General features: G+C 47.7%; 1 protein-coding gene across 2 annotated transcripts in view; it reads right to left on the bottom strand.

Moving 5' to 3' along the window:
* Positions 1-2,093: 2,093 nt before the first annotated feature.
* FAF1 (Fas associated factor 1) overlaps positions 2,094-21,318 on the bottom strand; it is a 154,117-nt gene continuing 134,892 nt past the window's right edge. For both annotated transcript variants that reach the window (XM_082052281.1, XM_082052282.1), the window contains 2 exons: positions 18,848-19,063; positions 2,094-5,515 (listed from right to left, as the gene is read on the bottom strand). In XM_082052281.1, the coding sequence (XP_081908407.1) occupies positions 5,432-5,515; positions 18,848-19,063 (300 nt within the window). In that variant the 3' untranslated portion in view covers positions 2,094-5,431. The remainder of the gene's footprint in view (positions 5,516-18,847; positions 19,064-21,318) is intronic.

The raw sequence follows: 21,318 nt of genomic DNA, 5'->3' as shown, positions 1-21,318 counted from the left end.
CTCTTGGAAGAGAAATTCCTTGCTATAAATTATAATATGCAAGTAATTATAAAAATAATTAATTTTTATAATGTTTCTAAAATAATGAGAATAATAATGTATTGGAAGAAGGATTCCGTTAGCAGCTGGAATTTTAAACAGGAAGATCAAACCTGAGCTAACATTTCAGTAACATCACTGTATCTTGGACAGTACCATTTGTTCTCTCACAGTGCTCTGCTCCCGCCGCTCTCCGCTTATGAGCCCGATTCTTGCCCTGCTGCGGTGCCCCCTTTGCACCAGCCCAGCGGTGCAGAACCTCACCAAGGGAGTTTAATTGGTCTCCTGAGGATTCCGGCTGCTTATGGGCAATGATTTTACCACGGATGGCATAGAACACCACGGTGGCTCCCGGTGCCGCTGCCGTTCCCGCGGGGCGCGGCTGGCGTGCGGTGCCCCCGGTTTGCTGCGCCGCCCCCTGAGAGCCGCAGTGGATGAGGATGTTTTACAGCACTTGGTACTTGACCACAGTGAATCTTACAGCAGGCACTAGATTGTGGGATCCAGTGGCGTGGATCTGATTTTTAATTTCCTTTATTATTTCTGTTATTAGCAGCATAGAGTTATCAGATCACCACTTTGATTCATTTTGGAAACGATGATAATTTCATGGGGAATTGGTTTGATTCCAGAAGCAGATGTCAGTGGCATATAGACCTAGAGAAAACCATTTCTACATACATATTAGGATAATTAAAACCTTCTAAAATGGCTGAAACAGAGTGGGAGGTATCTGGTTAAATTTAAAAAGACAAGATCGTGAATAGGGTGTTGTATTTGCAAGGTATGAAATACTTATGAATGGTAGTAACTCATGATCATGGGAGCTGGGACAATAGGTCAGATAAAACTAGAGGCAAATAAAGTGATAGAAAACACATTTCAAGGTAAATGAAATCACACTTACATTCACTATTTTATTAAAAAAACCCCGTCACCATAGCAGTATTTCTCCTTAAGAAGAAACTTGCATGAAGAGGAAGATAAGGAAGGGAAATTAAGTCACAGAACTGTAATCAAAACTATTTGAGGACACTTAAATCCTCAGTGTCCACGTACATCTCACCTGAAAAGCCTCGAGACGGCCCCGAGCAGCAGTGGAGCCACGAGAGCCCCAGCGACGGCGCGACTGAAACACCCCAACGTGGAGGACAGGAAAGAACACGGGTGGGAAGACACAGCTGGAGGGACAGCTGGAGGGACAGCTGGACCGGTACCAGTGCTGTTGCTTGCACTGGGATTCGCGCTGTTGCTCGCACCAGTTCCAGTGCTGCTGCTCGTACCAAGACCAGTGCTGCTGCTCGTACCAGGACCAGTGCTGCTGCTCGTACCGGTACCGATGCTGCTGCTCGTACTGGGACCAGTGCTGCTGCTGGCACCGGGACCAGCGCTGCTGCTCGTACGGAGCTCGGTGCTTTGGTGCTGCGCAGCCCAGCAGCTCTGGCAGCGCAGGAAAGGACACGCGTGAAGAGCAGCCTGTGCAGGGCTCGTGCTCAGGTTGCTCTGCAATGTCTGGGGCAGGGACTCGTTTCTCTTCACTCACAATATGGGAAAACTTCAGTGTAAAGTTCACTGACAACTGGAGGACTCAGGAGAAGGCCACCATCACCGTTTCAAAATGGAAAACTATACTGTGCGAACGGTCAAATGCTGGAAGAAAGGACTCGGCACTTACACGAGGTCCAGTCCCGGCGCCGTGAGCCCTGAGCCGGGCCCAGCAGAGCAGAGCTCGGCCGCCTCGCGCAGGACCCGCAGACATCTCCATCCGCCGCATCTCCCACCAACCGCCCCAGCCAGCTGCCGCTCCTGTCTGCCAGCGGCTTCTCGCCTGTTCTGTGCGTTGTTTTGCTTTGTTTGGTGACCCACTCACGTATTTTTTTGCTGTTATACACCCTATTTGAAGGCACCTAAATCTTCCTGTGCCTTTTTTAGAGAGTCGGCACACGAGGCTCAGGTCACGAAATGCTTCAGTACTTCTGTGAATCTGGGTCATGGCGATTTTAGCTTTCCCCGCAGACGAAGAGTGAAATCATATCACTGTTTAGTAGAAATAGTACTGTAATTGAAAATTTATTTTAAGTTTCTAATGTCACTGAGTAGGTACAGTTTACGAAAGCCAAAGTCCTTTTCTGCTACATTAAAAAGAACAAACAACCCCCAGCATGGCCCCATTGGGAACACCCCCAGCACCCCGCTGAACCGCAGCCGCACGCGGAGCACACCGAGCAAACGCCGCGGCCGCGCGTTCCAACCGCGATCGCAACGCCAGCGCCACCGGCCAGACGTGTCCTCGAAAGCCGGAGCGCGGCACCGCGGAGCCCAGCACCCACAGGATCCGCTCCTCAACTCCAATTCCTTAAGACTTAAACTAATGCGGTAATCGCGTTGATGATAATCCGTGGATGTGAAGAACCTGGAGATAAACAGGTAGAATCAGGGATACGCTCTGCAGCGACAGCATTACAGTTTTAGGGTATTAGTGGATTGCAGAATTAGTCTGTAGATTAATTAACCACGCCAGCAGAGCCTGTCAGCGAATACCTTGGTTTTGGAGAGCGGAAAACGATGGCGCAGAATGTCAATGTTCCTACACAGGGACAGGTTTGCACTGAGGGTGTAATTTGGAAAGGTGACTCTAGATGGTTGCTTCTTGAAATCAGGCCCAAAGTATTCAAGGACCAAAATCGTGTTTTATTTAAAGCGTGATACACTGGTTTACGCTGTGGCAGAATGATCCCTATATACCGATCTTGGTATCTGTGTATCAGAGGACAGTAATGCCACCGCTTTGAACACTTCCAGTTCATTATCACTAGGACATTCTGGTAATGACAGTCTGTTTCGGAATATGAACAAAATGGAGAAAATATAGAACTAAAAGAACTTAGAAAAGAAAAGCCAAACCAATCTTGGGAGCACCGACTTCAGCAAGTTCAACAAATATTCAAGCCACATTTAATAAGTTTATGAAACTAGTATCAAAGTAAAGAATATATAGTCAAAATACAGAGGTAAGTTGAGTGAGAGGAAACAGCCTGATTAGATGAAACAGGAGTTAAACAGGTGAATATAAAGCAGCCAGCGGGGCGGCGCCCGCTCGTGCCGCAGCGTCGGCGCTGCCTCCCTCGCCCGCTCCCAACAGCCCATCTGGGAACAGAGACACGCGCCACCCACAAACCCGCCTGCGCTCTGAGTGTTCGGAGAAACAGCATCACCCCAACTTGCAACCTACGTTAATTTCTTGTTTAATATACATGGTGTATTTTTTTTGTAAGAAAACAGAAGTTCAGAATGAAGTGTCTGTATTCAGCTTTCCATTACACATGAATTTCCCTTCTATTGGCTATGAATCCTTTATTTGTGAACTGCAAATGATTAGAGTTTGCTTACACTTCCCAATCTTTTGTCATAGATACTTCACTTCTAAGAGTGTCTGATGTAGCACTCACTAATTACAGAATGATAAAGGGGAGAGTAAGGCTTTCCCTGCTCAGAAATTTGCATTTTTGGTAAAGGTAACAATATATCAGCTTCACTAACACCCTAATAATAGGCATACATTTGATTTTACATCACCATCCTTCTAAAGAAAAGAGACTTAAAGATGTGTGCAATTGGTTTTTGCTCACAGAACTCATTTTGCGACGATGAACACTACGCGTTACATATAAACGCCTCTGGCAATCAGTGTGACAGGTTCGATTAGCAGCTGCTGGCTCTGCCGTGCTCCCGCGCACTGTTCTGCACGCCCGGGATCCAGAGCAGAGCCCGCGCCGCGCCGCTGCGGGTCGGCAGCTCGAGCGCCTGGGGCCTGGGGTGGGCGCTCGGCAGGGGGTGGGCGCTCGGCCTGGGGTGGGCGCTCGGCAGGGGGTGGGCGCTCGGCCTGGGGTGGGCGCTCGGCCTGGGGTGGGCGCTCGGCCTGGGGTGGGCGCTCGGCAGGGGGTGGGCGCTCGGCCTGGGGTGGGCGCTCGGCCTGGGTCGGCGCTCGGCCTGGGTCGGCGCTCGGCCTGGGGTGGGCGCTCGGCAGGGGGTGGGCGCTCAGCCTGGGGTCGGCGCTCGGCCTGGGGTGGGCGCTCGGCCTGGGGTGGGCGCTCGGCAGGGGGTGGGCGCTCAGCCTGGGGTCGGCGCTCGGCCTGGGGTCGGCGCTCGGCCTGGGGTGGGCGCTCGGCCTGGGGTGGGCGCTCGGCAGGGGGTGGGCGCTCGGCCTGGGTCAGCGCTCGGCAGGGGGTGGGCGCTCGGCCTGGGGTGGGCGCTCGGCCTGGGTCAGCGCTCGGCCTGGGTCAGCGCTCGGCCTGGGGTGGGTGCTCGGCCTGGGGTGGGCGCTCGGCCTGGGGTGGGCGCTCGGCCTGCGGGGAGGCGGGAGGCACCGGTGCTGCTCCCGGACAGGCTGGCGCGCGCGTCTCAGGCCAGAGCACCGGGACGCCTTCCGTTGGAGATGCGATCAGTCATCTACTGGTAAATGTCCAAGGTGTGCAATAATAAGGCAGATTTCTAGTTACACCACCTCCTAAGATCCTCATTGTTTGATCAAACAAACAAGGTGCTTTAAACCAGCCGAGTAATGGGATACAAACAAGTGCCAGAATGATGGAAAACTGCTAAAACGGGAACTGCCCTTTCTCTCACAATGAGAAATAAAGAACTTTTGTATCTGGTGTTTGGAAAGTTTTTAACAGCTGATATTCAATATCAGCTGGTTCCTGAAGTGTTGCCAAGATACCAGGTGTCTGGTACTGGCCATTCCAATGTTATTTAAATATTCACATCATGCAATAAGCAGTTTCGGACACTGCAATGTAATGGAAAATACTTCCTCAACTGAATCAGAACTGAGACCCAAAGCAGAACCAGTAAATAAATATCTCGCATATAGGTCAAACTATATTCTTCAAACAAAACCTTACACCTTATCAAAGAAGTCGGAAAGTACTAACAAAAATTATATGCTTTCTGCTATAATACTGTTAAATTTCCATGGCTGAGAATTTTTTCTGCCTTTTTAAATTAGTTGACAAAGTAGAAATTCAAACACAGAAATAAAATGCATATATATGAGAGCACTGGCTCAGCGAGATATCAAATATACAGCATTCTAGTGTCAAAAGTACAGGCAGAAATGTCCAAGATTTCTTGGTGAAAAAGGGGCATTTGAGGAGTAAAAATTCTACTTAACAATCACTCACATTTTAACAGTGCATTAATTGTAACAAAAGCTGGATGATAAGTGAGCAACAGAGCCATAACGTTCAGTGTTCACAGCAGAACTCTACCCGCTCGGTGGCCGAGGCCGGCCGCGGCCGCGCCGTGTCGCTCCGCGGGCCCCGCGCCGTGGTGGCCGCCGGCGCCGCAGCCCGCGCCCGGCCCAGAGCTCAGTCCTGCCATCCTGCTCCGGCTATTCTTTTGCCTCTAGGAAAAGGGTTTCTTGAGGATACAGTTTTACCTCCAGTAATGATTTGTTTGGATCCAGCTGGGTCACCTGCAAAGACAAGAACAAGCGGATATGGTGAGCGGACTGTTGGGAACCGCTTGTCTTCGCTGGGCAGATGCTCAGCGGGGGGAGGTCTGAGCCCCTCTGCCAGCGTAAATGAGGCTGCGAGTATGAATTCCCAAGCTGTGCATTAAGAAATAGATATTGTGTGTCATTATTATTTTGTAATAACAATAAACAGAATAATAACAAACAGAATCTACAACATGAATTCCAGGAAGGCCTGTTTTTTTACCGCAAACCAATGCCTGAATATATCAATTTTTGTGCAAGTTAAGATCTTTTGAAGGATTACGAGAACATACGAGTCGAGGTGAAAGAAAACCTGTAGTCCCAGGTAAGTTTCCTAAAATTCCAATCGAACTGATGGTGCGAGCAGCACCAACCCAACATGGGTCCCCCACTGAAACGTGAAACGTTTACTTCTTTTCCTGGTAATTCTGTTTTAGTTTATTGTGCTGTGTGAGCACACTCGTTATCAGAAGTTTGCTTGTGAAGAACGTATTATTAGCCTTTTGCTATATAAATGCAAATGCACACCAATAAACATTTTTCCAAAGTAAGATTTGGTTTATATATGATTGCACAAAGCCACTACTTTCTACAATTATTTTTGAAAGCACTGTGCCAAGCACACCAAATACGATGAATTATTAAGAAATGCCACATATATTTTTTCTTAAAAGCATAACTTACTAATTCTGTTACCAATTAACCAGTATCGCTCCTCTTTCTCTCCCCCCCAGCTAAATCAGGCAAACACAATATATTTGTATTGCCATTGTGTTATTGGATAATTACAGATAATTATTTAAACAAATATTAAAAGCTTCCTAAATCCATCGGAATCAACGTAATTTCATCTCTCTGACTGCAAGAGAATTTAAAACAAAAACAAACCGCCCAAACAAACAAAACAATAAAACACCCCCAAACAGATGATTCTGATTCCCAAAGCAGGAGCACATTTTCTGAACCCCCGTGTGCCACGGTGAGCTACTGCTGAATGTCTGGAGAGAAAACCATTTCTACAGACCAGACTCAATTTCCGACTCCTATTAGCGGCAGTCCAATCATGCATCCTCCTCAGGTGCTGCTTCAATTATTGAAACCTTATTATCTCAGAAAGCAAGCCTGTTATGTAAAAATCCAGCCAAAGTAGTGCATTTAAGTTTGCGATTACAGAAGTATGCTAATGAAGTATCTTAGTGCATTCTCCGATGTTTCGGTCTCTGCTCCGGTGCACTGCTGCCCGCGGCACAGAAAGGCAGGCACGCAGGGCTCCCTGCCACCCGCCACCCGCAAACCTCTGCGTGTGTTTTCCCAAAAGAAGAGCTGGGAAGGACAGAACAAGTCTCTTCTACATTTGGGAAAAAATACCTGCAAAGTTAGCCTAGGCAATGAACACGATCCTCCAGGCTGCAACCGCAGGGACAGCGGGGATTCGCTGGGCGTGATTCGAGATGCACATCCCAGCCTAAACTCCGAGGCTGCGGACTGCAGGTGCGTTAGAAACAGCAACGCGGGCTGTCCCTCCCCACGGCCCCGCGCGGGGACAGCGCGCCTGCACCGTTCACACCATTACCCAATTAACTAACAATATGGCTCCCGCATCTGTCAACAAACAAAGCTGTTGTTGCTTTGTTTTAGCTCCTTGGCATTTTCTGTTCATATGGGTCGCCATTGTACTTAATTATCACACCATAACCCTTCTGCAGCTTCTACTTTGTTATTTGTGGTTTGTTAATATGTTGTTTACTGCGAAGAACAGAAGCCTTATTAGTGAACATACCTCCTACCAAAACAAATGGTTTCTCTTGTAAACAGATGAAATATGAGACCTAAGATGCTTTACAGCGTACAGTATTCTAAAACAGAGTTAGAAACCAAAGAATGATGTATATTAGAGATCAAAGGACCCTGGAAGAGCTGTAGCCAGCAAAAGTGTGCCCAATGTAGTGCTTTAATGAATTTTGTTCACTTAAATAAATCCACGTGGATTATTTCACAATGCAAAGTATTAAAATACCTTCATATTTAAATCTGTGTCCCTTGCTTCACTACCATTAGGATAAATTGCGGAGCGCGCTGCAGTGCTGCTGATCCTTAGCTCTGCTGTCACTGCACGGCGCTCATTTCCTAACAGCCCTGCCCCTCAGGCAAGTTACATTGGCCAACCCCCTACACCTTTATTATCTAAAGATTTTTTTGTGTCGTGTTGGCAGTTACACAGGAAATCATTTAAGCATATCTGTATCTATCTATATATATAACCTGATTTGATCCTGCTGAACTCCATGAGATTACATAAGCACCCAACGCTTTCTTGATTAAAGCTGCAAAATTCACCAAAATAAGCATTCGGCATGTGCTAAAGGCCTAAACAAATGCTACGAGCACAGTGTTTCTCTCTATTTTCAGCTCCTGCAGTATCTGACCTTCCAGCAGTCTCATGTATTCTAAGAGCCTGCTCACACATCACAGGGTGATACCAGCCGGCGAGGTTAATGTATTTTTAACATATACTTTGTGGTTTTGATAAGGTAAGTACTTTATAATGAAATGTAAACTACAACCCCTAAGAAGAGGCTCTCTCTCCGCTGTTCCAAACATACGTGGTGAGCAGCGGCAGAGGGAGGACACCATGTTCAGGTGCTGGGGGACCGTGACTCAACCGACAGCAACGTTTCTGACATTCAAGCTCTCCGAGTGCCGCAGAACAGCACGTGTGCACACCCGGCTGTCCCGAGGCCGGAGCAATAGTGCCCGCGCACGTCTCATCTGCAGGCAAACGACCTTCTGTGCAACCCTCGGCACTCCTCCCTCCCAGGGAAGGCTCTTCTAGCAACACGAGCAGAGGTGCTAACAGGACCTTCTTCCTACCGGTGCGAGACCTCGCCACCGAGCCACAAAGTGGTTCAGTTCTGAAAGAGGTTTAGACTGGTAAAACAGAACATTTCCCCCAGCTATGAACTCATTTCCAGGACCTTGGGCTCTGGTGCAGCAGAGCCAGGACTTCATCTTTGAACATAAAGAGCTTCGGTACATAACTGGTGTTGGTTTGGTGCACAGGAAACTTACTATTTTAACAGGTATTTGTTTAAAAGAACCCTGTAGTGATTACTTCAACCAAGCACCAGCTAGCTGGTGTGAAGTGCTGCTGCAGCACTTTGGAGTTTGAATAATTTCAGATGTACAAAACCAAAAGATAGTAAAGTTAACTCCTGTAATTCTCCTGTAAGCATGTAGTAGCTACTTACACTTTATTCTGAATAAATTCCTTGGGTTTTGTGATGACCCAATAATGAGAATTAATACTAGTTTAAATGACATTTTGATACATTTTTGTAGCAAACTCTCCTTCCTCCTAGAACCATTCTGTGCCATTTCTGCCCGCAGGTCGCTGACCCGCGTGTCCTGTCCCGTCCGCACGCGGGCAGCTGCGCTCCCCCAGCTCACAGGTGCGGCTCCTCACCCTCCCCAGCTGCACCAAGAGAAATACAACCAAATGGCTCAGTGCCCAGGAAGGTCATTTAAAAGTAAAGAATCAAATACACAATTATTATGACACTTACACAAGCAGTAAATCTCACACGCTTCACCTTGCTCTCCACCCTAGGCCAGGGATCTGATTCCTGAGCAGCACAGCCTCTATACCACTTACACACGCATGAATACATTTAATGAAGCCAACGGACAAAGACTTCTTTTACTCTCTTTCCTAATCCTCCTAAAGTATAAATGCAATAGAAATCACTTAAAGGCACGCTTGGTAAAGTACCAGATTTGTTTAAAAAAACCTATATTTCCAGAATGACACACAAATACAGTGAATCCTTTCTACCTATGGCTTATATGGATAATATGATCAACTTGAGCAACAAAAGCAGCGTTACTTTACAGAAATACATGCAATTAGGTCTGGTTTAGTTCAATAAACTTGGAGAGAATTTACATCTGAATTGAAGAAAGCTGTCACAAACAAGGAAAGATATATCATAGTAAAAGACTTGTAGTCTCGTTTTAAGTGCAAAGTTTTAATCCAGATATGCCATGTTCTGATTATCTTATTCCTCTGCAGAGATCTTCTCAAATGAGTATTTTAGATTAAGCATATTTTAAAATGCATTTACTAAGCAAAGTGAAATGTATCGCCATCCCTGGAGGGGTTTAAAAGGCGCTTAGACGAGGTTCATGGGCTATGGTTTAGTGCCGGAGTTAGGCTAGGCCAGGTTATGGGTGGACTCGATGATCCTGAGGGTCTCTTCCAACCGAAATGAGTCTATGATATTGATAAAGCAGAACACTGATGTTATATCCTCTACTTCCAGCATGATTTCTGCTTTCTCAGGAAAGCTGTGCAGTGTTCCAAGGTACCTGAGATGCCACCAGTCTCCATAGAGCGTAAATTTTCATTGATTTAACATAATTTATATCAGAAAATAATTTACCGCATAGATTTTAATCAGTGAAGTCTTAAAACCTGACTTGCATTACTTGTCTTTTCAGACAGTAAATTAAGACAGTGAGTGTCTTCTCCTCTGTTTTATAAAACACTAAGCATAATGGCAGGACAGTGTAAGTGATAAGGATAAGGCCAAGCCCAGTGTTCCATATTTGTATAGTCAGCCTGGACTATCTGGTGCTCTGTAAAGTCCAACCTTATGAATTCATGATTCTACTGAAAGTCTGACTTTTTAAATTGGGAAAAATATCTCATGTTTGCGGAACAAAGCTTAAACCCACAAACACTAATCATCATTTTCGCACCTAAACTAAATACAATCTCAAGCATTAATTATGTTTTAAAATCATCAGATTTCTACCCAAATCTTACGACCTTTTAACAGTGGGTTGTAGAACAAATATATAAATATATGCCTTCCAACAAAAGCTGTTGGGAAACGCTGGTCCAGCCATTCCACTGGGCAGCTCTGAGGCAGTTCTGTGCTGCTCTTCAGCCCAAGATCAGAAATCTTGGTTAGTGAGCAGTACTCCCCAAAAATATGGCCCAAATGCACCCAGTTACTAACGTGACTGAATATAACAAATACGCTTTTTCATTTTGGCAAGAGAAGTGAAGACATAAAAGCATCTCAAATTACTTAGTCTCTCTCAATAAAATGCCTTTGTTGCTGTGGTGCTGGTGGCGCTGAGGAGCGTCACACAAGATGGTGCTGGTGGCCACAGCTCCGAGATTTTGAGGGACGAGGAAGGTGCTGCAAAGCTCTCTCAGACTTTCTGCTCTCCACCCTTCCTTCCTTCTGGTTTGAAAAATCCCATCTACTTAGGAATTCTTCGTGTGGTTTCGTCGATAAAAGAAGCCGACAGAACACTCTGGAATGCGTCTTTTCCTGAGAAAGGACGGTGGGCAGAAGAGCTCCATCGCCTGCTCCTTCACACTACTCACTTTGTTTTCTTGCTCAGGAGAGAACAGGTTTCAGGATTGGCATTTACAGAGGAGAGCACTGTATGCTAAGCATCCTTTCTGCTGCACCGAGGAGCAAAACGGTCCGTCACCGGTGGGCATGGCTGCCAGCGTGCTTATATCAGACTCACAATTATTCCTGCGTTGAATTATTTCAACATGTGCTAGCCACAGAGAAGAAAGATCATGCGCCCAGAAATGCTACTATAGCTTTCACCATGGATATTGATGAAGAGCTGAAAGGAAGCAAACAGCCACATCCTCTGGAAGCCTGAAAACATATGAACACAACTCGTGCTGCAAATGAACTGCAAGAACTTCGCTGTGCACACATCCTAAAGGGGGACGGATGTGAACAGTCACTCACTGGAGAATGAGGCAGGATTGGACTCACGGCCACTTAATTATAACTGCGTGGAAAAACAATCCAAAAGGATTTTTATCAGGAGTTCAAAGGATTAAGATGTTCAGATACCACAATGGTATCTACAGTATAACATTGTGATTGGTATAATAGATAGGTAAATAGAATGAAAGGCGCACCCAAGACTGCTCTGGTGATTTAGTCTGATGTATTACTTATGCAATTACCAAAACAGCAGGAGATCATTAAATTTTCTGGTAACCAGACACAGCATTCTTAGTATCATACTATTACAAAGGCTCTTCAATGGTATTTTGTCACTACATTTTCTTCCTATGAGGAGAAAGAAACACATAAAATTGACATGAAGAAAAATTCTGGGGTAAAAGTACAAAATCTCTTAAGCCCAGTTTAAGCTGGATAGTGCCACATGCAACAGCAAAGCTCTGTGGCTTAACCAGGGCATCTTCTCGTGAACAATAGCATGCCTCCCCTGAAATAAATGTTGTGTAAAATGGGGCAGAGCTGAATAAAAGAACAGTTTTGGTCAGAGGGATGTGCTTGGGTGGAATACATTAATCATGGGGTTGGCATTAGTCATTGGCTTAACTAACGAGGATGACAAAGGGAGAGTTCACATTCCGCCTGCAGCACCCAGAGCTGGGCTGAACGCTTGCTTACTTTAGTCTGAGGTAAAACAGCTCATCTGACATGCACACCTGCTTCCTGAAGTTGGTTCAACAACCCCTGTATCCAAATAGAGTTGTTGTAAGAGATTAGAAACTATACTGACCTATAGAATGTAATTCTATTTCTTTTCAGAATAAGCTTACGTCTGTGTAATGAGGAAGACATTCCTTCTACCTCCTTTCAGTGACCTGATACAGGAAGAGCTTTCATCTTTGGATATCCTAGTTACTTATGCAAAGACACTAGGTCTGAAAAGACAGATCAAGTCTTTCTTGGAAGAAAACATTACAAACAATTTTTCTGTGATACTTACAGAATTTTTGACTACACATCTTGAAATTATATTTCCACAAAGCAAGAAGAAAAATGGCCTCAATATTCTCTAAAGTACTGCCATTGACTTGAGCGGGCAAGAGTATCACCGGCTCCCTTTGCAGGTGCTGACCAAAGGCTGCGATGCTATTGTTTGTGAGCAGCACGCCTGTCAACAGCAGCGAGACCTCGCGGCTGCAGACGCTGCGGGCCTGGCTGTGGTGACGCTGCGGGCCCTGGCCGTGGTGACGCTGCGGGCCCTGGCTGTGGTGACACTGCGGGCCCTGGCCGTGGTGACACTGCGGGCCCTGGCTGTGGTGACGCTGCGGGCCCTGGCTGTGGTGACACTGCGGGCCCTGGCCGTGGTGACGCTGCGGGCCCTGGCTGTGGTGACGCTGCGGGCCCTGGCTGTGGTGACACTGCGGCCCTGGCTGTGGTGACGCTGCGGGCCCTGGCCGTGGTGACGCTGCGGCCCTGGCTGTGGTGACACTGCGGGCCCTGGCCGTGGTGACACTGCGGGCCCTGGCCGTGGTGACACTGCGGGCCCTGGCTGTGGTGACGCTGCGGGCCCTGGCCGTGGTGACGCTGCGGCCCTGGCTGTGGTGACGCTGCGGGCCCTGGCCATGGTGATGCTGCGGGCCCTGGCCGTGGTGACGCTGCGGGCCCTGGCTGTGGTGACACTGCGGGCCCTGGCCGTGGTGACACTGCGGGCCCTGGCTGTGGTGACGCTGCGGGCCCTGGCTGTGGTGACACTGCGGGCCCTGGCCGTGGTGACGCTGCGGGCCCTGGCTGTGGTGACGCTGCGGGCCCTGGCTGTGGTGACACTGCGGCCCTGGCTGTGGTGACGCTGCGGGCCCTGGCCGTGGTGACGCTGCGGCCCTGGCTGTGGTGACACTGCGGGCCCTGGCCGTGGTGACACTGCGGGCCCTGGCCGTGGTGACACTGCGGGCCCTGGCTGTGGTGACGCTGCGGCCCTGGCCGTGGTGACACTGCGGGCCCTGGCTGTGGTGACACTGTAGGCTCTGGCCGTGGTGACGCTGCGGCCCTGGCCGTGGTGACGCTGCGGGCCCTGGCCGTGGTGACACTGCGGGCCCTGGCCGTGGTGACGCTGCGGGCCCTGGCCGTGGTGACGCCGCGGCCCTGGCCGTGGTGACGCTGCGGGCCCTGGCCGTGGTGACGCTGCGGGCCCTGGCCGTGGTGACGCTGCGGGCCCTGGCTGTGGTGACGCTGCGGGCCCTGGCTGTGGTGACACTGCGGGCCCTGGCCGTGGTGATTCTGTGGGCTCTGGCCGTGGTGACGCTGCGGGCCCTGGCCATGGTGACGCTGCGGGCCCTGGCTGTGGTGACACGCGGTCCGTCCCTCCCGCGCTCGGGTGAGCCAGCCCGGCCACCCTACGGTGCGGGTCATCGGGAAGAAGGATCAGAAGTCACGGTTCTGAAGCGGCACGAACACGCTGGGCTGGCGTGGCCATCCGCTCAGGCAACTTCTCAGTGTCTTAACTAAACTAAACATAGCTGCTTGAATAAATAAAGTAATAACAGATCCTGAAAAGAGAGGAGAGACAGGGGCAGGTAGTATTGACTTAAGGAAAGCAGTAAATGAAAGAGGAGGGACGTCTACCTTTGCAGGTGGCTGTGGCTTTGTGTAAACTAGATCAGGGCTGATAAAAACATGCCACGATCAGATCTATACTGACCTGAAAAAACTTACGTGGATTAAAACAGATGAGTACTATTTTATGTAGTAGGAAATATAAATACCAGTAACCAAAATGACTGGAAAAATTACATGGATCATGTTAAATTTTCCCTGAACCTACAAAAACATTCTCAAAATTTTTTAACATATCAGAAAAATATTTCATTCATCTGAAATCCTCCTTTGCCATAAGACAGATACTCAAGCTACTTTCCTGATTTATGTGAAGTAACTACAAGTGCTGTGGGTATAGCCATGACACTGCGTGAATCCCTTCTCACGACAACATCCTCCTGCCATCTTCTGTCAAGGTGATGATCAGGAGAAAGAGAGTTAAGAGCCAGAGATGGTCCTGGACATAGGACTTTCTCGTGAACTATTTAAAGAGTTTAAACACCACCTCATGAGCTTAAGAGCAGGTTATCTGAAGGAGGTAGTGAAATGCAGAATAATGCTTAGAAAGAATAGCTTCCAGAAGTGATATAAAGACATTGCCAGAGTACCTGGCAGAGCAATGTGGGGATGGCGCTCCAGAGGCCAGCTGCCCGGTGACCGCGCCGCCCGCCGCCCAGCTCGCCGCCCCGGGCCTGCTCTGCAGCGAGGTGTGAGAGCGCAGGGACGAACCATCGCCTGCGCTCCAGCACGGCCCCCGGGAACGCCAGAGCCAGCTGCCCGGTGACCGCGCCGCCCGCCGCTCCGCTCGCCGCCCCGGGCCTGCTCTGCAGCGAGGTGTGAGAGCGCAGGGACGAACCATCGCCTCTGCGTCCAGAGGAGTATCCCACTCCTTACTCACACCTAACAGCAAGAACCATCTGGCCCCAAATTGACTGAAATCCTGATCATGCCTCATTTAAACTGACATGCAATTTGAGTGAAATTTATTTTCTGCCCTTTTCAAGGGAGACAGGTTTTTTGTTTCTGTTTATTTAAACTGCTGTTGAAATTGGTTAATTAAAAGGATTTAAAAAATCTTAATACTCTAAACAGAGCAAACTGGTTCTGAATTATTAAGCAACATTTTAGATGCATTTAAATAACCTTAAGTGACTTAACTGCCACCTGATCCTAAGCCGTGGCTCAGAAAAATAAAATGTGAAATACTGTAGAAGTCTCGCCTTACCAGGGCTTCCAGATACAGTAAATAAAGAGCTTAAGCCTCTAATACCATGTCTGCAAAAGGCACACTCTCAAATACATAATAACGTTCCACCTTAAGGAGAAATGAGCAGAAGGAATTGTAGATTGCGATTTTGATTTTTTACACAAGAAATGTGTCGATCAGCCGTGATCCAGTTTACACATTCAGTCTTTCAAAAGCGAGAGCGTGCGGGGCGTCCCTCCCTGGCAGACACCGTGAGGCCCTCCCAGGCGCCTCGCTGCCCCCCGAGCGTGGCCGGAGCCCAGCGTGGGTCAGTGTGTTCTGCATGCTCCTCCCGCAGTTTCAGTGGACGTGGTGCAATTCAGACTTTCTGGAGCGGCGGTGGAACGCCTGGTCTCCGAGACGCTGAAGAGTTTGAGGGAGATGTCTGCAGGCCTCCAGAACAGCAGGAATGAGGCCCTGATCACGCGGAGGTCTGGGCGCTGGGCAAAGGCGGGTCCTGCAGCCGCAGGCAGGACTGCTGCAGTCAGCGTTTGCGAAGAAACAGTTGTCTGAGAGAAAGGGACTTGGAAGAAACGCTGAACGAGAAGGCTGACTGGGCATGAGAATATGAAATGCATTTTGAAGATTAGACCAGTTCTTGAAAGAAAAGGAACTATAACTCTAAACGCAGCACATTCACGTAAAGGGCGCACACGCTTGCCTCCATAAAGCTTTTGCAGGTGCATTTAAGAATAATGCAAAGAACTTATAACAGATTTTTCGCCCCGAAAGACGTGTTTGCCAAATGTTGTCCAAGCTAGAGGCCCGAGTTACCCGCTGGCGCCGGCCGACCCGGGGCCGCCCGCGAGGGACGCGAGAGGAGGCGCCAACAGCTGATTTCAGTGCTGGGAACAACACAGGCGGGACAAAGACCAGTAACGAGTCACTGCATGTGCTTAACTGCTTTGGAATGTCACTGCTGCTGCAAAATCTACAAGTCGTGTCTGGAAAAGGTTAATCTGTGTATTTACTCTTGTGTAGAAGTTTGTATTTACAGTAGGGTTATGATACCAACTTTAAGTTAGCTAAGGATATCTGTGTAAGCAACTGGAACACAGAACTAAAAACTAATGAATTTTTATTTACCAAAGAAGTAAAAACGCTTTGACAACACTGTATCAGGACTGATGGCTTTTAAAAAGCAGGTAAAAATTCTCTAACAAGTCTATTACAAGAAAATACTGCTTCGGTTGAAGATAATCCCCTCGTTTTGATAAGACAGAAACACTTGTGGGGGTGTGCGTGCTACTGTAATACAGATTAGGATGGAAGAAAAAATACTAACTGGAGAAGACATGTTTTCATCGTATTGCAGCAAAAACTCCAGCACAGTCATTCTGATATTCCAAACAGATTTCTTCCAAAATGTCATATATCGTTTAAATCTGAACAAACATTTCTAATGGTAGTGTTTTCTGGAGGAGCACAAGCATCCCAAGTTCTTGTTGCTCAGATTGCAGTGGATGTTTGTGACACATATCACACAGCAGAAGGGTCTTGGCAGCTTACCAGTGTATTTTTAAGGGACTATACCCCACGCAGCCTGGGGCAATGAGTATATACATTCACTGCACTTCCACGGCATTCATCAATTACTGGTTTTTAAATCTGGCTATGGAGTTGCACGTCTCCAACGTTCCAAACCTGGGGAACGCAGCAGATGCCAGTCCCCAGGGGATCGTTTTTCGTCTGTTGTAGCTCTGGTGGTCACAATGCAAGCACATTCGTACACAGCCACGGAGTCCATCGGGATGAATCATTCATGTGACCCCTCATACACGGCATTATTAGGTTGGAATCACACAAAAAAGATGACAGGGTCTCTGCTTCCCACGGAACAGACCAATGGCTCTGTGTCCTGCCAGCAAATTCTCCTTCCTTTGCCTTACTGAAAATACCAGCCTGGCCTCATTTAGTGGTGTCCCCTTCTCCTCTCCTCTCCTCTCCTCTCCTCTCCTCTCCTCTCCTCTCCTCTCCTCTCCTCTCCTCTCCTCTCCTCTCCTCTCCTCTCCTCTCCTCTCCTCTCCTCTCCTCTCCTCTCCTCTCCTCTCCTCTCCTCTCCTCTCCTCTCCTCTCCTCTCCTCTCCTCTCCTCTCCTCTCCTCTCCTCTCCTCTCCTCTCCCTCTCTCCTCTCCTCTCCCCTCCTCTTCCTTTTCTTCTTTTAAAATTTGTTCTCAGATGAGTTGTCTGACCAGTTTTTGAGTTTGTTACAGAGGACTAAAATTAATAATGATGACGAGGTGATTAAGTACAGAAACAGTCTAAAGCACAAAACAAATGTAAAAACTTAGACTAATATCGTTGTAGGGTTTTTTATATCAAATATGTACTGAGACCTTAGTATGTTACAGGTGGGGAGGTATGACTTATAGTGTATTATAAATCCACAAAAACACTGTTTAGACTGTAAAAGACTGATTTTCTTCTGTCAAGTAAAACGAAGGATGAATTCTAGTTTTGGCTCCACTGGAAATGATACTACATGCTTAAGGATTTAGTTAATTAGCGATTAATAAAACGTCTTAAATTCTGGTTTTCAGTCTGACTAATCAGAATTCTCACTATAAGACAAGGTGGAAGAAAAGCTGTAAGCACCACAATCCTGTTCACAGCGTTATGCCAGAAGTTGGTCAGAGATCACACACACTCTCAAGGTTATAAGCTTGCTAAAGACATTATTTACTTCCCCTTTGGAGTACTTGGTGACCCTTTGGAGTATGTACAAATAAGATGATAAAGCAAGAGGTATGTGTTACAAAACAGTATTGTAAACACGCAAGTCAGGGTCTTGATCCTAGTGAACTTCCTCCAGGGGCAGCGACGGGAACGCAATGGAAAAGCCAAAGTTACGGAGCTCCTTCGATGGAAAATGGCTTAACCATCCACGTGCCCTGCAAACAGCCCCGGCTGCCCCGGCGCTGCCCGCGCGCCCGCAGCACCGAGCAGCGCGGGCCGACGGCTGCGGAACTCGCCCGCGGCGCTCGGCCCGGACCCTCGGCGCCTGGCTTGGGGCCACTGCCGCACAGCTGGGCACACGGGCTTTCACCTTTGCTGTGACAATGGCTACATGGAAACGAAGGTTAACTGGTAACAGAGCAGACAACATACAGGTGTATTTTTAAAGAAACTTCGTAAGCAGCACATAATATCTGTTGATAAATCAACAGAATTTAACTGGCTTTTGCAAACAGTATTGATTTTGAAAATCAGCTACAGCAGGTACATCATCAGAATTTGGAGGCAGGAGATACAAAAGATCATTTACTGTTATTACGTAACAGGTGGATGAATAATTTATTAGAATGTACTGATAAGCTCCTAACTGGGTGCTATAAAACCAGCAAAACCAGCCTGTCACGGACCCAAACAGCATACTAATATCAATGCGGCTTCTTCAAAACAGCACGTGAGCGACGTTGGCTCAGCATATTTGGGTGGTTTTCATTGACTATGGTCCTCAACTTGTTTGTTTCAGAAACAGAAGATTTTCACACTGTCCCCGGAAACAGATTTCGCAGTGCAGTTGTGTCTGCAACACACAATAGCAGCGGGAAGGCAGCGCCCGGCTTGGCAGCGCTCTAGCGCACTCAGGCAGGTCCTTTACCCTGCATGCTACAACGTACTGCTCATCTAACACACAGGACTAACAGGCAGTGGTATTTATTCCCGAAAGGTACATGTACTTACATCTCTCCTGGGAAAGGTGCCCAGCAGCTTGTATTCCTCCCAGGGATATCCCTTGGATGCTACGAAATCAAAGACAACCTGCAGCTTGCTGCTGGCCAGGAAACGGCGCTCGAAGAACTCGCCGCTGGGCGTGCGGATGCGCAGCTTGCTGACGGACTCGGCGCTCTCCTCCTTCGGCTCGGGAGGCAGCGACTGCTCAAGGGAGAGCCGGATCGCCTGAGGAAGGAAAACCACCTGTTAGGCTGCAACGCCAACCAAGAGGAAAAGGACAGGGAGCTTGTCTCTTTATTTCTTCTAGAACTTCGAGACCTGCCAGAGTGCTCCAGAGCCAGAGCTGTGCTTCGTATCTCAATGACAAAGTCGGTTTTATTCATTCCTTCATAACGGCCCGCCAGACAACTCATTAAAATAAATCCTTCTTTATAGCACATATTATTAGGTCTACAGTAAATGCACGATGGGGATAAGTAATTTAATCGTTTGGCAGAAAGCCTTGGAAAAAATTTGAATGAGAGAATAATTGTCAAGTGGCCAATTTCTTCCTTAAAGGGTATAAATGAAAAGGCAGTAAAAGTATTTCTTCAAATGCACTGATCAAATCACCTTCCTCTTGCTCACAGTAATTGACCATTTGCAGCGAAGACAAGACCATTATTGCCCATTGAGAGGAAAATGAAATATATGCAGATTTACTATAGAGTAAAACACTGTTGAAAGACATAATTAAAAACTATCATGGAAGTACATTGGATACATAGCGTACATGTGACAGTAGGAGCAGTCAAAGAAGAAAACTGGGAGGAGGGAAATGGGATCTCTAAGATTTAAAGCAAGCAACTATTACTACGTGCAGGAAGAGGGTTCCAAGCACAGGTATGCACATTTGCTGCACAACTCGCACACAATCAGCCCCCAAACCAGCAACGCCGCTGCCCGTGTTCTGCTCACACAGGTTTTACCGGAGGAGCCCAGTCTGTGTTCTCTGTCCTCTGCCCCCGGAGCTACTACAGCACCAACCCTTTGATCACAAGGGGTTTTAGGAACTGATGCCTAAACGCGAGTGCTGAACGAGGTGGGCCTGGTTCCGGGCGCTGAGCGCCGGCGGCTCCCATGGCCAGGCTCCGGCGCCTCCTGAACACCAGGGCACCTGGAGAGTGGCCTGGTGGCCGCGTCCCTCACCTGGGCCAGCACCTCACAAACGCCAGCGAGCCGGGGAGAGCTCATCACACTGGAGAGGCGCCTTTTCAAGGACACGGCGAGATACACAGTTGCTATTTGTGCCTTTGAAACCCCCCCAAGGTCATTTAATCCCAGAAACGGATGGGGGATGATTACATTGAAGAGAAAGGACTGGCAGAAGCAAGATCATGGAGGCTTTTAAATAGTCTGCTTCTCACACACGCACCTCTGATCAAATTATATCTCAGTATAAATATTTATACATAGAACTTGAGTTCATTTTTGCTGATCTACTATGAGATTATGTTTTAAATAGATTCTATTTTAATTTTCTCTCTCTCCATGCTCAACCACCTGCTTACTATCTTTCTGTTTTGACATTTCCCCACACAGTATAACAACAGATGCTACATTATTTACTGAACCCAATCAATTATATTACAGAAAAATAAACAACAGTAGCTCATTAGAGCTCTTTTCTCTGTGCAAAGAGTGCGTCGCTCCCCAAAGTAACGAGTCTCCAAGGCTTCAATGTAAAATGGCAATTTACAGTGGATGTTCTGTACCAGCAAAGCGAGTCAGAAAACAACGGCGAGATGGATCACGTTAATAACTCCTGGACCTGAACAAGCAATTCCAGTCTGTTGATAAAAAGACGTTCAGTATGTGAATAGCTCAATAGTCAGATTTTAAATATACAAACTGAACATAAAGCCACTCTGGTAAGTAAACACTGTTGCAGAACAATTCAGGATAAGTAATCTGTATACTTGAAAATGGGGAGTGTTAGTAAACATTATTGTTAAAATCCCTTTGATTCTACTAAGCAAACAGATCCTGTTCTTTTCATTGCTGCGGTCCGCACCAAAACAGGGAAGCCCAGGTATATTCTGTTAACAAGGGCCAGTCTCGCAACCTCTGTGTCAGAAACAATCTCCCAAAGGCCGAGGTGTCAGCAAAGGTTCAGCAGCAGATACAACCACTGCTTCTGTGTGTGCAAAATGACTCAAAAAGCCGAAAAACATCCTTCCTGTTGGAGGCTGAGCTCATTGTCCCACAGTGCGGTGCTGCTGAAGTGCTGATCCACGTTTCATTGCTATTGACAGCACAGAACAATCTTACGCTTGTTCTTCACGCCGTTCTCACAGTCGGCTTTGTGCACCGCTCCTGCAGTTGTGTTTTAGCCCCATTCTCGGCTCACCTTAACAGGAGCCAAAAAAGTCGCCAGATGCTCCAGGATAATGAAGAGGACGTGGGCTGCATCCTTCCCAAACCGTGGAACACTGCTGTCT

Source organism: Streptopelia decaocto (assembly GCF_964273445.1).
Source record: "Streptopelia decaocto genome assembly, chromosome: 5".
Taxonomy (NCBI): Eukaryota; Metazoa; Chordata; class Aves; order Columbiformes; family Columbidae; genus Streptopelia; species Streptopelia decaocto.
Note: the sequence above shows the minus strand (reverse complement) of the source record. Positions and strands in the feature narration are given on the sequence as shown.